The sequence below is a fragment of the Sceloporus occidentalis genome, unplaced genomic scaffold (genome assembly GCF_023333645.1).
Source record: "Sceloporus occidentalis isolate IW3139 unplaced genomic scaffold, rSceOcc1.0.p SCAF_4, whole genome shotgun sequence".
Taxonomy (NCBI): Eukaryota; Metazoa; Chordata; class Lepidosauria; order Squamata; family Phrynosomatidae; genus Sceloporus; species Sceloporus occidentalis.
The window spans coordinates 102,923,408-102,939,462 of record NW_028316984.1 but is presented as its reverse complement, the minus strand read 5'-3'; the positions used below and the strand labels follow the sequence as shown (position 1 = coordinate 102,939,462).

At 41.8% G+C, this 16,055-nt stretch overlaps 1 protein-coding gene across 4 annotated transcripts in view; it reads right to left on the bottom strand.

The window, feature by feature from the left end:
• TUB (TUB bipartite transcription factor) overlaps positions 1 to 16,055 on the bottom strand; it is a 209,044-nt gene that overhangs the window by 85,016 nt on the left and 107,973 nt on the right. Inside the window, exon 1 of one of the 4 annotated variants that reach the window (XM_089521114.1) lies at positions 2,317 to 2,475. The exons of 2 other annotated variants lie outside the window; for them this stretch is intronic. In XM_089521114.1, the coding sequence (XP_089377240.1) occupies positions 2,317 to 2,354 (38 nt within the window). In that variant the 5' untranslated portion in view covers positions 2,355 to 2,475. Of the gene's footprint in view, positions 1 to 59; positions 135 to 2,316; positions 2,476 to 16,055 lie in introns of those variants that run through there. One more of the 4 variants, XM_089521116.1, reaches the window with a different exon arrangement.

Sequence of the window (16,055 nt, the reverse complement as noted above, 5' to 3'; positions counted from 1 at the left end):
CAAATTTAAAAAAAAATCAGCTGAGAATATATAACTTCAATGGCTTATCTAATTTCTACCTTTCTTCTCTTTCTGGACCTTTTTACTTCACAGGCGTCACAGCCTTCAACTCTCTTCATCCAGTAAATGCTACTTCATCCAAGACAAAATCATCATCATCCTCATCCTCATCATCACAAGGCAAGGTGCTTTCTTTGATCTCTGTAGTCTCCAGCAAAGACCAAACCCTGTCCTATATCTTGAGTTCAGTTCCACTCTGCAAGGTCTATATTTAACTCAAGGCTAGCTCTGCACAGAGGCCGCTTCTCTAGAGGAAAACTGCATGAAGCCTCACTGGTGTTCATTAGTCACATGCAATGAATGCACCTGTACCCCGCCATCTGTGCTTTCATCACCTGTGACAAATTGCACTGTGCCTTCATGCAACTCCCAACATGGAATGTCACATAAGAGTAGAAATTGGTCTTGGGAGAAGTCTCCCTAAGAAGGCAGGCAGAGCAAAAGCTGAGCTCCAGCTGCAGGGCAAGATCTGGCACCTGCTCTGCACTGGAGACAAGAGAAACCATTCAGCAAAGCCTGCTTCTGGGCTGGAAATCTCGTCCCATATGCCCTTGCAATTCAATGGAAACAGAAGAGCTCATGGGTTGCTTTCTGGTAGCAGGAAGGAATCCATGTGAACCAAGGTAAAGGATGGTGCAAACAGGAGGGTTTATTTTAAATAAGTAGATAAATAGCAGCTATCAGTGATGCTGCCATCAAATAAAAGATCATCAAGATGTCATAGCATGTGAATAAAAGTGAAGGCACCCACATGTGCATGCACACACATCCACACACACAATATTCTGTGGATGGCAATTTCAAAAATACAAGAGTCTCAAGCATTACTCTGCCTTAATACATATTCACTCAAGAGAAATTGGGTCAAGAAAAGGAGGGAATGGGAGGGCGACTACCCTGAGAGCTGACTTATTACAGTGGTTCCTTGGGGTTTGCTGGAGTTTGGTTTCAGGACCGCTGTGGATCCTAAAATCCATGGATACTCAAGTCCCATTACAGAGAATGGGGCATAATAAGATGGTGCCTCTTATTTTAAGAAATGGCAAAATCAAGGTTTGCTAACTGGGCTGGTTGTTTTTTTTTAATATTTCCAAGTGGCGGATGGTTGACTCCGTGGATAAAGACTCTGTGGAGACAGAGGGCCAACTGTATAGTCAAGGTGAAGCACCTCAAAACATTCACTGTGGCAACGACATGTAGGCAGGGCTCCATTGGGGTCCATGTTGCCATCCTGAAGACAAAGAGTTCCTCCTGCAAACTCCCTAAAAGCCAAGACTGGAATGTCCAACTGTAGGCTGTATTATTATTATTATTATTATTATTATTATTATTATTATTATTATTGTGATCCCTTGGCTCCAAGACCCTGCATGGAGACCAAAATCCATGGGGCTGAAGTCCCCTTAAGTCCGGTGCTGTGGTGAAAAGGCATTATAGAAAGCAGCAAAATCCAGCTTTGCTTTTTGGAAGGTATATCTTTCAAAACATCTTTTCAAGCTGCAGATGCTTGGATCTGTGGCTAAAAAAGTCTATCTCTGGATATGGAGGGCTGGCTGTCTGGTTATTTTTCCGTGATTTAAAGGCTGGCATTAGACAGAAGAAAGGGTGCCCGGTGCCTCCTCTTCCAAGCCGCTGTCCAAGGCCAAGGCCCTCTTTCCCCCGCAGGGCCCTTGCTTCCCTTCCCCTTCTCCCAGAGTCCCAACAGCTGGGCATTGCCTTGCCCTGGGGCCCCCTTGGAAAGAGAGAGAGAGAGGCCAAGGAAGGAGCCAAAACTTCTGGCCAGGCAAGGGCTGCCCTGCCCGGCTTTTCTGGGGTTGTGTGTCTCCTTGGAGCTGCTCCTGCTCTCCGGTGCCCCTGGCATCCTGGCAGGACTGGCTCAGGGGCAGGGGCAGCCCAGCTCCTCCTCCTCCTTCCCCAGGACCTGTCCCCCTCCATGCCCCCTTCTGCCCAGGAGGGATGCCCCAGAAGCAGGACTGGCAGCCTGGGTCTCGGTTGTGTCTTGCGCTTTGCTCTCTGCTGCTGCTGCTGCCTTTCCCTGAAGGTCCCTCCTTGAGGTCCTCCTTTCCAGTCCTCCATGGCCACCTGCTGCCCTGCGGAGCCTGAGCCGAGGCTGGTGCCTAGCTGCTGCTGCTGCCCTTCCCAGCTCTGGCTCCACAGCTGTCCCTTGCAGGCTCTGGCCTCCTTGTCTGCCTCGGCTTTCCCCGGAGGCTGAGAGCCCGGGGAGGAGGCAGGATTGGAAGCCAGGGCCAGTCCTACCTGTAAGGGATCCAGTCCGCCTGGTGCCTTGAAGTCATCGCTGGCCGCCGAGGGCGCTAGGGGCTGCCAGGGGCTCCCAGGAGGCTCCGGGGTCGCCACTCCCAGCAGCCCCAGCAGAAGAGGAAGGAGAAGGAGACCCAGCAGCCCCGCTGGCTCCCGGGCAGCATCCTCCGCCCGGCCGCCCCAGCCCCAGCCCCGGCAGAAGCAGAAGCAGCAGCAGCGGCGGCGCAGACATCGGGGGCAGGCGGCTCTAAGGCATGGCGCTCCTCGGAGGGAGCCTGGACCTTCAGCAGCAGAAGCAAGAGCAGCAGCAGAAAGAGGAGGAGAGCCCCGAAAGGACGCTCCGCCAATCAGGGCACGCAACACACACATAGACAACACACACACAAGGCCCCCGGAGCAGCCCCAGAGGCCGAGAGTGGCCACTGCACCGGCTGCCCAGCGCCAGCATTCCAAGCCAGCTCCCCAGAGCCCTCCCTCGCCCACCCTCTGCCCAGGAGGGAGCCCCCAGCAGCCCAAAGAACTGGACCCAATGGAGCAATGGAGGCAAGCTGCAGGAGAAGAGCTTCCAGCTCAAGATTAGGAGGACCTTGCTGACCGTCAGGGCTGTTCGACTGGGGAACACGCTCCTTCCTCGGAGTGTAATCAAGTCTCCTTCCCTGGATGGCCATCTCTTGGGGATGCTTCGATTTGGATTTCCTGCATGGCAGAACGGGGTTGGACTGGATGGCCCTTGGGGTCTCTTCCAACTCTGTGATTCTAGGGCTCAGAAGCAAGCACTGACCCTTATACAAGGGAAGTCAGCTTGGCTTTTTGTTTTTGTTTTTTTGTATTTATTTTGTAACCCCCTCTTTGAAAGTGTCAAGATGGATACAACCAAGTATGGAAGTGAGGAATGGCCAAGCCCTTGGAGAGTCAGCCTTCCTTATCCACAGATTATTTTTATCCACAGTTTCAAGCATCCACAGTTCGAAACTATTCCCCCAAAAAGTATACATTCCAAACAGCAAACCTTGATTTTGCCATTTTATATAAGAGACACCATTTTGCTCTGTCATTATATTTAATGGGACTTAAGCATCCAAGGATTTTGTTATCCTGGAACCAAACCATAGTGAATAACAAGGGCCACTGCATTCCCCATCCCCCTCAGCAGCTGGGAAAGCTGGACAGTTAAGAAAGAAGACAGGAGGAAAACCAATTCAGCTGAGGCATGCTGCTAGGGTCCCCTGGGCAGCCCAAAAGGCAAACAAGTGGGTCCCACAACAGATTGAGCCAAGAAGCTAAGGGGACTACACTGAGGCTGTCCTACTCTGGGCTTATAATGAGAAGAAAGGACTCCCTGGGAAAGGCAATGATGCTAGGAAAGGCAGAGGGCAGTACCAAGAGAGGAAGACCCCATGTCAGATGGATGGGCTCCCAGGAAGGAGACCAGGAGTTTATCCTGTAAATATCTCAGAAAAATAGCATAATTACGCATAACAATTTCACACGACGTCACACAAAACCCACCACCAAACTGGTCACAAAGAAGCATTAACAAAGAAGTCACAAAGAAGCAATCGTTTTACTTTTGGAATTTCAGAGAGAATGCATTTCCGATATCGCTTTATTTGTGCAAGTGCCTGTGATAATCATTTGTGCAATTACTCGTCATTTCCGCTTCATTTGTGAGATGCTTTAAATCTGTTTTAATCTCTCTTTAATGCCGAAATCAGCCCCAGTGAATAAACTCCTGGGGAGTGTATAAGGAGTTTATCACATGGGAGGCATCCCATGCAGAAATGGGATTTAAAATGGGATTTAAAAACCCCCAAAACTAGGAAGACGTGCAAAAGCACTATTGATTTTCAGACACATCAGAGTTAACACAACATTAAACTGACTAGAAAGTTGACAAAACGTGATTCCTTTTACTTTCAGGGAGTTCTGGAAGTAAAAAGAATCACATTTTGTCTACTTTCTAATGTTGCGTTAATGCACCTTAACAGTGACAGGGTCTGAATATCATTTGCACTTTTACATGTCTTTTCTACTTTCTGTCCAGGTTAATGCTGGGTTAACCCAGATGTCATCTGATAATAAATTTGCTTTTGTGGTTTGTTTGTTTTTTTCACTTTAAATTCCATTTTTGCACAGGATCCCTCCCATGTGATAAACTCCTATGGGCCTGAGCCTGCAGGAACTGAAGTAGAGGCAGTGGCATCACCAGAGCTAGTGTCACCCGGTGAGGAAACCCATGGTGTCACCCCCTTATTGACCACCTCCACCTCCTCCTTCTCCCATTTCACACCATACAGAATCCTTAGTAATGCTTTTTTTGCACTAATGTTACTCATCAATCATAATTCCATCTAACACTGAATGTCATGCTAATAGTTGTGACATAGAGGAAGAATACTGAAGAATTTGTAGTGTGTTCTAGATTTAACAGATTATTTGTGGTAGCACAGGACCTTTGGGCTGGAATAAACCACCATTAAAAATTGGTTATAAGTGATTGCTGAATGTTAGGTAAGCCATGCTAGTCTGCTTCAATTAAAAGGATGGTAATGTTTTGTCAATGAAATCTTGTGGTATGGTAAAGACCAACAATTTTTATTGGGCGTAAGTTTTTATAGACTGCAGCCCAGTGTATCAGATACATTGTGGGTAGGCCTCAAGTTGCTGGATATCCTCAAGTTAGTGGTTAATTATACATGGGGGTCCCATCCTGGTAGAAAATAGAAAATTAAAAGGAGAGTTGGAAATGTAAAACAAAAGCTTGTGCCAAATAAAAATATGTGTTTAAGGTGCCACATGACTATTGTTCTTGGTGCAGCAGAGTAACACAGCTATCCACCTCAAAAAAGGCTAACCAATATCACTTAATATAAACTTGTAGAATTTTGTAGCCAACTTCACTATTCATGTATGCCAGGAACCTGTTTAGTCTCACTGTTCCAGACTAAGAAGGTTCTTGCTCTGGAGAACTAAATTCCTCAGGTTTTGCTTCCCTGACAGATTTCATCATTTTCCCTATGGTACCAATTAAATTTCTAAAACAAGAGATGGTGAGGTCGAGGTGTCAGTTGGACCAGACTGCAGATCTGGGGCATGGACATGTTTCCAATACTTTGGGGCTTCTGCAGTAGTAATAGGAAGAAGCAAACTTGTGAAGAAGTTCTAATCGTGTATTTTTCTTCACCAACTTGGTAATCTGCCCATTGAGGACCGTTCAGCTATTTTAACTGTAATAGCTAAGATTTTGCTGACCCCCTGTGAGGATATTGTGGACCCCCAGGATTCAGTAGACCACAGGTTAAGAAGTGTTACTTTGAATGATTTTACATTGCTTCAAAGTAGTAATGTTTTAATGTGGTATTAAAACAGTATTTTAAAAGTTTTTATTATTAAGGCCCGGGACAGACGGGTTGGCTGAGGGCGCTCCACCCATACGTGCCTCAACCCTAGCACATGATGAGGGCGTAACAATGGTGGTGCCCTGTACAGATGGACGCCGCCATTGTTACATGCAGGACGCCTAGCGTCCGCATATCGCAGCGCCATTATGACGTTGCGAGTGTGCCATTGGCGCACTGCAGCATCATAATCGCACTGCAAGAAGAACCCGCTTTTTGCGGGTTCTTTTTGCTCCACGGGGAAGTCCCGCGGTCTGGAGGCTGCGGATTCCCCGTGGAGCAAAACTAGGCGCCGGCAGACTATACCTGTGTTATAGTAGGGTTAGTGTCAAAGAGCCTAAAAGAGCAGCCTTTTATAATGGGCAGTCTTATAAGAGAAGGGCCTAAGTTTGTTTAGATGTTCCTTATTTTAATTTTTATATGAGCTGCCTTGGGTCCCGTGTCATGAGAAAGGTAAGATATGAACTAAATAACTAAATATGCAACCAAGTGAGCCTGTATGTGTATGTGTAAATGCATGTGTACATCTGTATTTACAATGGCAGTACATATGCAACTTTGCTTTTACAACCCTGAAATGAATGCATTGGAGAGAAAAATATGTCCAGTGGCTTCCATAGAAGAACGTAGGCATAAGTCACTGACAGGTTTCCAGCCTGCATGTCTTATGGAGAATAAAAAGCGAAATATTGTGCAAATATATTTTAAGCTGTATTTAATAAGTTTATATTTACAATTCAAGGTACTGGTGATGAAACTCTAAGCCCTAAATGGCTTGGAACCTCTGTACTTGAAGAATTTGCTCTTGTTGTTGTGTGCCTTCAGGTCACTTCTGACTTATGGCAATGGTAAGGCAAAGCTATCATGGGGTTTTCTTGGCAAGATTTGTTCAGAGAGGTTTCTGGTGTTCCCTTCCTGTGAGGCTGAGAGAGTGTGAGTTTTCATGGCCAAGTGGGGATATGATCCCTGGTCTCCAGAGTCATAGTCCAATACTCAAACCACTATATTACACTGGCTCTCTATTTGAAGGACTACCTCTCCTATATATAGTGTCTCAAAACTGGTATCTGCTAGAGGAGCCCTGCTCTGTGTCCCACTGCTGGGAGTGAGACATGATGTGAGGACATGGGAGGCTCCATCTTGCACATCTGTAATCTAGATGATCCTTGGAGTACCTTCTCACTTAGGGTTGCCATATCCTGCCGGGGGGCAGGACTTTCCCGGTTTGGCCCCGCCCCGGGATCCCCCCCCACGACGGAAGCCAGGCAGGGAAAGGGTCTCGCCTCGGCGAGGCCCTTTTCTGCTGCCTTGTCGCCTCCTCCGCCGGCCAGGGAGGCGGCCTGGCAGCGGGAAAGGGTCTTGCCTCGGCGGGGCCCTTTTCCACTGCCTTTCCGCCTCCTTCGCCGGCCAGGGAGGCGGCCTGGCAGGGGAAAGAGCCTTTCCTCTTATTTCTCCTCCTCCTCTTCTTCTGCCTCCTCTCCTCCTCCTCTTCTTCCTCTTTTTCTTCATCTTTTTCCTCCTCCTCTTCTTACTCTCCTCCTCCTCCTCTTCTTCTTCCTCCTCTTCTTCTTCTTCCTCCTGTCCTCCTCCTCCTCCTCCCCTTCTTCTTTATCTTCTCCCTCCTCCTCTTCTTCTCCACCTCATCCTTCCTCTCTTCCTCCCCTTTTTCCTCCTCTTCTTCCTCCTCCTCCTCTTCCCCTCTTCCTCCTCCTCTTCTTCCTCTTTTTCTTCTTCTCCTCTTCCTCCTTCTCTGCTTCTTCCACTCTTCCTCCTCTTCTGGTTTTTGGCCAGAAAGGGAAGCACATTTCTGCCATCTGTCTAGGAATAATGCCAAATGCCCTCCATTTTGATCATGCCTAAGAAACATGTATTTATATGAATTTAAAAAAAAAAAAGCATCAATTTTTGTGTGTCCTCCATTTAAAAAAAATGTGTCCTACATTTGAAAATTTTGTCCTACATTTGTCCTACATTTGTCCCGGTTTGGAGGTCCTGACTTATGGCAACCCTATTCTCACTGTGCAATTTTCTTGTATGCCTTATGGTCCATGTCCCTTTTCCTCCACACACACTGCTACATGATGGTTTTGCACAAAATCAGTGTTGCTGAGGATTCAAGCATGTTCTAAAAAGAGACATATGAAAAACCCATTAAAATGTGAGATGGATCTGAAAGAAAGTGACCCAGAAACAGCTATGTCTGATGTTGTAATAGCACTTTGAGATCTCCTGAGATATAGTCTATAAAGCCTGCATTCTTTCTGGACTATATAGCTACATCACCACTAGGATGCTAGGCCATAGGAGATGAATACAAACTCCTGTGTTGCACTGACTGTTTTAACCTTGCCTTTTGAGAAGAATTACTTGAAGTATTTGGAAGCAAAGGCTCACAAGAATTATGATTTTATCAGAGGAATTTGAAGTGTGTAAAGTACAACAGACTGCTTGAGGAATTCATTCGCAAACTTTTAAAAGGTTCTCTTTGAACCTCTGGGCTATTTGAATAGGTAGAAGTATTTGCATTATTTTGATGGGAGGAGGTGGTGTTTTATGAACAAATATAAAAGCACTATATTGGATGAGTGGTTTTCTCTGTTTTATTCAAGGGCTGGGAGCACACTGCGCATGAGGAAAGGCAAGAATCAAAAGTGTTTACAGAACAAAATGCTGTAAGTGAAGGAAGAGAGAGAGAGAGAAGTTTGGCAGTTCCTCCCTCTTATAGACATTTTTGGATTTGTGTTGCTTCTATTCCTCCTATTCTATATTTTCTTCCCACCTTTTCTCTCTAATTTAGTGTGTGTGTGTGTGTGTGTGTGTGTGTGTGTAGACGTTTTCCTGGAAGAACTGATAGGTTTTATGTATCCCATTTTCTGTAACACCAGTGTCCATCAATAGCAACTAAATTGGCCAGCTTTTGTACAGCAGCAATGGTTTGTTGGTGTAAAATGTTACGTATTTTAAAATTTTTATAATGATTAATTTTAAAATTTTAATTTTAATTTTTTGAGGAGCAAACTTTGTATTTTGATTCCCATATCTAATTAACGATCCATTGTCTACTGGGAAGCCTATCAGGTCAGAATTCACAGGGAAGCCATTGAAATCCATAAACACCTGCACAACTTCAACAGGAAAGAAGAAACCCTTAAAGTAAATAACGTTTGGCTACCAGTCCTGAAAAACACCAAAATCAAGACCCAGCAAGTGCAAATGAAAGCCACCCAGGATCAGAGGGACTTCCTAGTAGACAATGGATCAAACATACCCTGAGATCTTGCCATTCAATAACAGATCAACACAGAGATTAACATGTAAATCACTTCCTCTCAACCAAGAATCACGCAGTATGCATATACCCCACTCACTCCCATGCCAGCATTCTCTGAAGATGCGAGACACAGATGGTGGCAAAATGTCACGAATAAATGCTTCCAGAATATGACCACATAGCCTGAAAACCCCACAAAAAACTATATTTAAAAATTGTCTGACATTTCCTATCCCCTGTGTTCTGCGATATGACACGACTACCTCACCAGGCTTCCTGATACTATCAAGTTGCCGTGGTTGATGGTACAAAAGCTACTGAGAGATCCAGCAGAACCAGAAGGGACTACTACTCTCTGTGTAGCTCCCGACACAGATCATCTAGTAAAGTGACCAAGACAGCCTGTCCTTTAACCAGGCCTGCAGCCACTTTGATATTGATCCAGGTAATGCAAGATACTCTGGAGTTCAGTTTCCACCATAGGCTCAAGCACCTTATCCAAAAACGGAATGCTTGATGCTAGCCAACAAGTACCACAAGACAGGATTATTCTATTATTATTATTATTATTATTATTATTATTATTTCTTACCCACCTCTCCTCATGGATCAAAGTGGGGAACAACAATAGATCAACACACAACACATAACATCAGTCAGGTGAAAATGCATGAACCAATCAGAATACATAACAGCAATTTAAATAAACAAATAAGACCAGCACATATCAAAACAATAAATCCACAGTTTGAAAATTCACAATTTAAATTCAAGGTATAAGAACAGCCCATTTCAACTATCACTCTTGCAGGAGTTATACTGTCTTCTAAGAGGGTAATAATTACTCTCCCAACCCATTTATCCAGACCTTGGGCTAGCTTGAGAAACTGAGTCAAGCAAAGGTTGGTTATTAAAGTGGTCAGCATTTGCAAAGAAAGCAACACAAATATATAGAATCATAGAATCATAGAGTTGGAAGAGACCACAAGGGCCATCCAGTCCAACCCCCTGCCATGCAGGAACTCACAATCAACGAATCCCTGACACATGGCTATCCAGCCTCTGTTTAAAGATCTCTAAGGAAAGAGACTCCACTACACTCCGAGGGAGTGTGTTCCACTGTTGAACAGCCTTACTGTCAGGAAGGTCCTCCTAATGTTGAGGTGGAATCTCTTTTCCTGTAGCTTGCATCCATTGTTTTGGGTCCTGTTCTCTGGAGCAGCAGAAAACAAGCATGCTCCTTCCTCAATATGACATCCCTTCAAATATTCAAAGGTGTATCCTTCATCAAAAGTGAGCTGTCCATCTTTTGTAAATGATACATGAATAATACAACAGAAATCTTTTAAAATAATTTTTCAAACATCTGTGCTTGTTAAAAACAAAGGTCTTTTATCAGCCAACATAACTAACATGAAAGCATCAGAAGCCTGTCTGTTGTCAAAATAATCTAAAACGGATTTAACAAAATAATTGATACAGATTTGCTTTTATTTAAAAATTAAATAGCCTAGTCCTGTAATGCAGCATTATTAAGGAGCAATGCAATCTTCTTGAAAGACAATAAATATTCTTATTATTTTTCTTCCTTCTTAACTGTCACTTTTTGTTTTCTTTGTTATTCTGAAAATGGCATGAATGCCACTAATCTACACAACTAATTTGCCAAAGTTTGGGAGAGTCTCTAATAATCACTGTGACTCTGATCATTTTCCGTACACCTTCCCTGTTCTCTGTTAATTGGGGCTCTATAAGTATCCTCACTAATTAAAATTCCCATTTCATGTGCATTAATTATTTCCTCATTTCTGTTTCAGGTTCTCTATTTAGATAAATTGAAATCATGAAGCAAGACCAAAATTCTCTGAAGTGTGAATGACATAGATGCTGAGTCTTGCTTTCTTTAAGCTAAATTAAATGCATATATATATATATAGAGAGAGAGAGAGAGAGAGAGAGAGAGACATACAGATGACAAATATTTTAAAAATATGTCACTCTCTTTGATACTACTTCTGTTGTCTAAAAAGGCTGTCAAGACGGATCTCTTCCGACAGGCCTTCCCCGAATAGCAATCTAGGCCACACACCTAATATGTTTACCACATTGACTGTTCTATGCCTATTGCCTCATTGTTTATCTTAATTTGATTGTTTTACTTAAGATATTTTAATATTTTACTGTTTAATTCTGTTTTAGGGGAGGGAGGGAAAGGTGATATTGGGATTTTGTATGGAGTTTTATTATGTAAGCCGCCTCAATTATCTTTGATAGAGAGCTGGGATACAAATAACAATTTTATTTATTATTTATTAAGTTTTATCAGGCTAGAATCTTTTTAAAAATTGGGCAAATTAAGAGTGGATAACTCTCTTATTAAAACCAAATTGATTTTTAAATGCTCAACCTTGGCTGGATTATATAGATCATGGCAGTACCCTTTGCACTCTTCACCACCACCACCACTACATCCTTCCCAATTAATACTAATAGTACACTTCAGGCAAAATACAGGTCATTTCTGCAGCCTATAAATAGCAAAAATCTTAAGCATGTTTCCTCAGAAACATGTACAATTGGGTTCAATTGAGATTATTCATGATCACCATGGTACTGGTGGTGTTGATGCTGATCATCCTGCTTTCAGTGCTACAGATCCTTCCAACATGGCTTAATTAAGCCTTTTTAACACCTGCAAAGTAATCAGAATAATTCCTATCGGGCAGTTAATGGGAGATGGCCTCATGTGGGGAGGAGATTGTCCAGAATGAACAGGAGCGGCTTTTCCTCCCTCTCCCCAGAAATCCTTCCCACAGGACAGTAGATGTTTTCCACCAAAAGTTAAGGGTAAAGCAGTTTTTGACAGATTCCAGTGGTCAATGGGAGAAGATGGGACCCGCAGCCGTAGAAATAGCAGGTGGCAGATTTTTCTCTTAGGATGTGCAATTGGACCAAAATCCTAAATCACATGTTGTTGTTGCTGTGTGCCTTGAAGTCATTTCTGACTTATAGGAACCCTAAGGTGAAGTTATCACAGGGTTTTCTTGGCATAATTTATTCAAAGGGGGTTTGCCCTCACTTTCCTCTGAGAGAGTATGATTTGCCCAAGGTCACCTAGTGGGTTTCATGGCTGAGCGGGGATCGAACTCCCAGTGTCATAATCCACATGCCACTATTCTGTGCTTGCTCTGTAACCACACACACAATGGAACAAATCCCACTGTACTCAATGCAACAACTGACAAAGTATGGACAGGGCAGAACTTCTCATGTACAAAATGATTTACGTGCTTCCATATCCCCAAATGTGAAACACATTTTAAATATTTTGTTTCTATTGCTATATGAACATGAGCTAACCATTGTATTGCTGTGTTCAAATTATTTCTTAAGGAATCTATCTGAAGTCTGCACTGGGAAACTTTCATTTTTAACAGAATCTGTAATAAAATAATAGTTATAATTATGGGCCTTTCACTAAATGTGTTCTTGAAACGAGGAAAATAGATGCAGCCAGTTTTATTAAAAAATCCACCATATAGCAGATTTGGCTCATTACACTTGAAACGGTATGTGGCAGTACTAACAAAAATTTGTTTGTAGAAATTATTATGTATAACGTTAATCAGTCTTTTTAAAAATTATTTAACTGAAACAGAGTCATCAAATGCAAAAGAAAACCTAGGCAACATTAATCTTTGAAAACTTTCCTTCATTCCTTTACAACTCCTGCAAAAAAGTGGTTTAATGAAATTATTGGACTGACATCAGAATAAATATTTCTGAGAAAGCAGTTTGGGCACTGTCACATTAAAATACTGAATGGCTACATGCTGTTCCTAATATTTTCTTATTTTATTCACATGCATACCCTACCGTTTGTACCTTCTTCTAATAGAAAAGGAAAGAAACACAGGAAGGCATGATGAGACATTATACCAGCTCTTCTTCTTCTGGCTGCAGTGTACAGTTTGCAACATATAGTGCAGCCCTTTTCCCCAGCCCAGAATGCAAGTGATAGCTGGTGCTACCAGGCTGATGGAATTGGCTTGGGTGCCATTCTTCTTTATGTCACTAAACAAGCTGGCCAGGGATAATATGTTATGGCTCTCTCATCACGCTTTGTTATTTTTAATGCATAATCTCAGATTAATGGAGGGCAATTTAGCAAAAGGCAAAGAGGATCAGCTTCTCGGTGTTGAGTTTCACCCAAACTAGAAGCCCAAGTAGCTTCCATGGCACAGAATGCATTTTACCAGCTTACATCAGGTTCATCTTCTCCTGCACTGGAAAAGCCCAGCCTCTGCTACTGGTAACTTCCCAATTCAATTGCATGTTATATGTGGCTGCCTTTGAAAATGGTCTGGAAGCTTCCATCAGTATGGAATATAGCTTTCAAGATTTCGACAGGTTCCATTTATTCTAATCATATTTTGCCCGTGTTAAGAGAGTTTCACTAGCTGGCTGACTAGCTGGCTACATAACTACACAAAACATACAGAAATGTGTGAAAAAATGCATATATATATATGGAGTAGAAAGAGAATGAAACACAAAACAGAATATGTAGGAGAGAGAAAAACTTAATCAGGAAACTCAGATCAAGATCAACAAATCATAATAGTGACGAGCACACAATTGAACACAGTCTGAAGAATTTAAAAGCTTCAATCAACAAGAACACGCTCTGCAGAGTGAAGACTGTGAAATGAAGCACAAGGTAAATATAACTATAACAACCACACAATCAAAAACAATCCATGGAAACCGATTCTTGGCTCAAATCCTGCATAATGGAGTCTGTTGAAACCAATAGTTGGCTCTGCTCCATAATAATGCAGTCTCTGGCTCCAGTCCTGCCCCTCCAAATAAAATAACACTGGTTCCAATCCACGAAGATAGACAACCACTTCTGAAAACTTTTGAAGTCATTTCAGTATTTTTAATCAGATTAAACACAGCTTTCAAAAAGAATAGAAAAGAAAGAAAACCACCCATGCCAGTCACCAGAAAGGCCCAGAAGTAGCAATTGAGGCTTCTAAGTGTTGTTGGAGATTGTCTGTCCTTTTGAAACATATTGTGATTCAGCTGATAAGGTTGGGAAGTCCTACTAGCATGGATTTCTGGTGTTTCTGGTGATTTTGTTTGTTTGTTTGTTTGTTTGTCATCATAGTTTAATATTCCTGTCATATATTTATCTCTATTTTCTGAATGTGGGATTTATTTTCTATACTAAAGTTTGTTTAGTGCCTATTCTGCAACAGTGATCTTTTTTGTTGTATATGATTGTATGTGAAAGCTATATGACTGAAAGATGGAAATACAGTATTACTTTGCAGGATTAAATCCCCAAATTCCCCCAGTGAGCTGTGGGAGCTATGGTTCATGTTATCCAAAAGTATTCTATAACCCCAAAACATAACTTCATTTATCTGTATCTTCCCATCAAAGACAGCGGAGTCTATGAGGAGTATTTTAATGAAGGCAGTGGAAGGATCTCATAATAGAGGTTAGTTTCAGACTTGGGAAAGGTCAAATAAATAATACTTTGTGTTGATCTTAGCAGTCTATTAGAGTTCATACCCTACACCCCTCTTGCTGGATATGGGGTTTCATAATTAATATCTAATGTCCATAATGAAACTCCCTTCCAAAAATGTAATAAAGAACTGTCAAAATTCATATGGAACTCTAAAAAGCCCAGGATTAGATTTAAATTACTCCAAGATGCAAAAGAAAGAGGGGGCTTAGCACTTCCAGACCTAAAGTTATATTACTTTGCAGCTACCCTAACCTGGACCCTAGACTGGATCAGACTAAAAAAGAATAAAATACTAAATCTAGAAGGAGCTGGTCTGGTATATGGCTTGCATAGTTACCTATTCTATGGGAAAGATAAAGTCAATAAAGAATTTAGCAATCACTTTATAAGAAGAACGATTTACTACGTATGGCAGAAAATAAAGCGGAGGTGGTTTTCAAAAATCCCATTATGGGTGTCTATTAATGAGGCTTTTTATACAAGAGAAAAAATGCTATGTGAAAAATGGCCAACATATGAAGATCTGACTAGATATGAAAATAACAAAAGAAGATTAAAAACTGAGGAAGAACTACAAGAGGAGAGGTTTTTTGCAATTGGTTTTTATACAGAAGGATAAAAGAACAATATAATCAAGATCTAAAATTATATGGAATAGGTAAGGGAGAAGCCGAGTTTGAAAAGATAATAATGCAAGAAGGGACTAAAGAAATTTCTAAAATATATCAATTACTGCTGAGACAAGAGCTTGAACAGGAAAATATAAAAGACTGTATGATAAAATGGGCTCAGGAACTGGGACAAAATATTCAACTAGCACAATGGGAAAAAAATTGGACAAGACGAATGAATTTCACTAAAAGCTATGCTCTTCAAGAAAATCTGATCAAAATGCAATTTAGATGGTACTTAACTCCTGAATTATTAGCCAAAGTTTCTAAAGACTGTAATAACAAATGCTGGAAGTGCAAGGAAGAGACTGGAACATTGATACACTGCTGGTGGAGATGTAAGATTGTCAGTAAATTTTGGTCTGAAGTTCACCAACAAATTCAAAATATTCTAAAAGTAAATTTTGGGAAAGATCCTAAGATGTATCTGTTAAATATGGTTGAGGATAGTGAATTAGAAAGAAAACAAGGAAGAATAATATTTTACATGATCTTAGCTGCAAGGACTCTTTTAGCTTCTGTGTGGAAATTGGAAAAGGTACCAGATATAAAATCATGGGTAATTAAGGTATATGAGTATATGGACATGGACAAATTAACCTGCTGGGTAAATAAAGGATCAATGGACAAATCAAAAAAACAATGGGAACCATGGATAAGGTACATGAAACAAGAAGAGGGGGACTATTCTGTTATAATATATGAATAATTTTTAAAGTTAACAGATTAAAAGAATAAAGAGACCATTTCACTTGGTAATAGTACGTAAGTAATAAAATGTAACAAGAATAAGAAAAGGTGAATGGATCATGGCAAAGAGGGTAGTGATAGATTTAAGAATAATACATATAAAG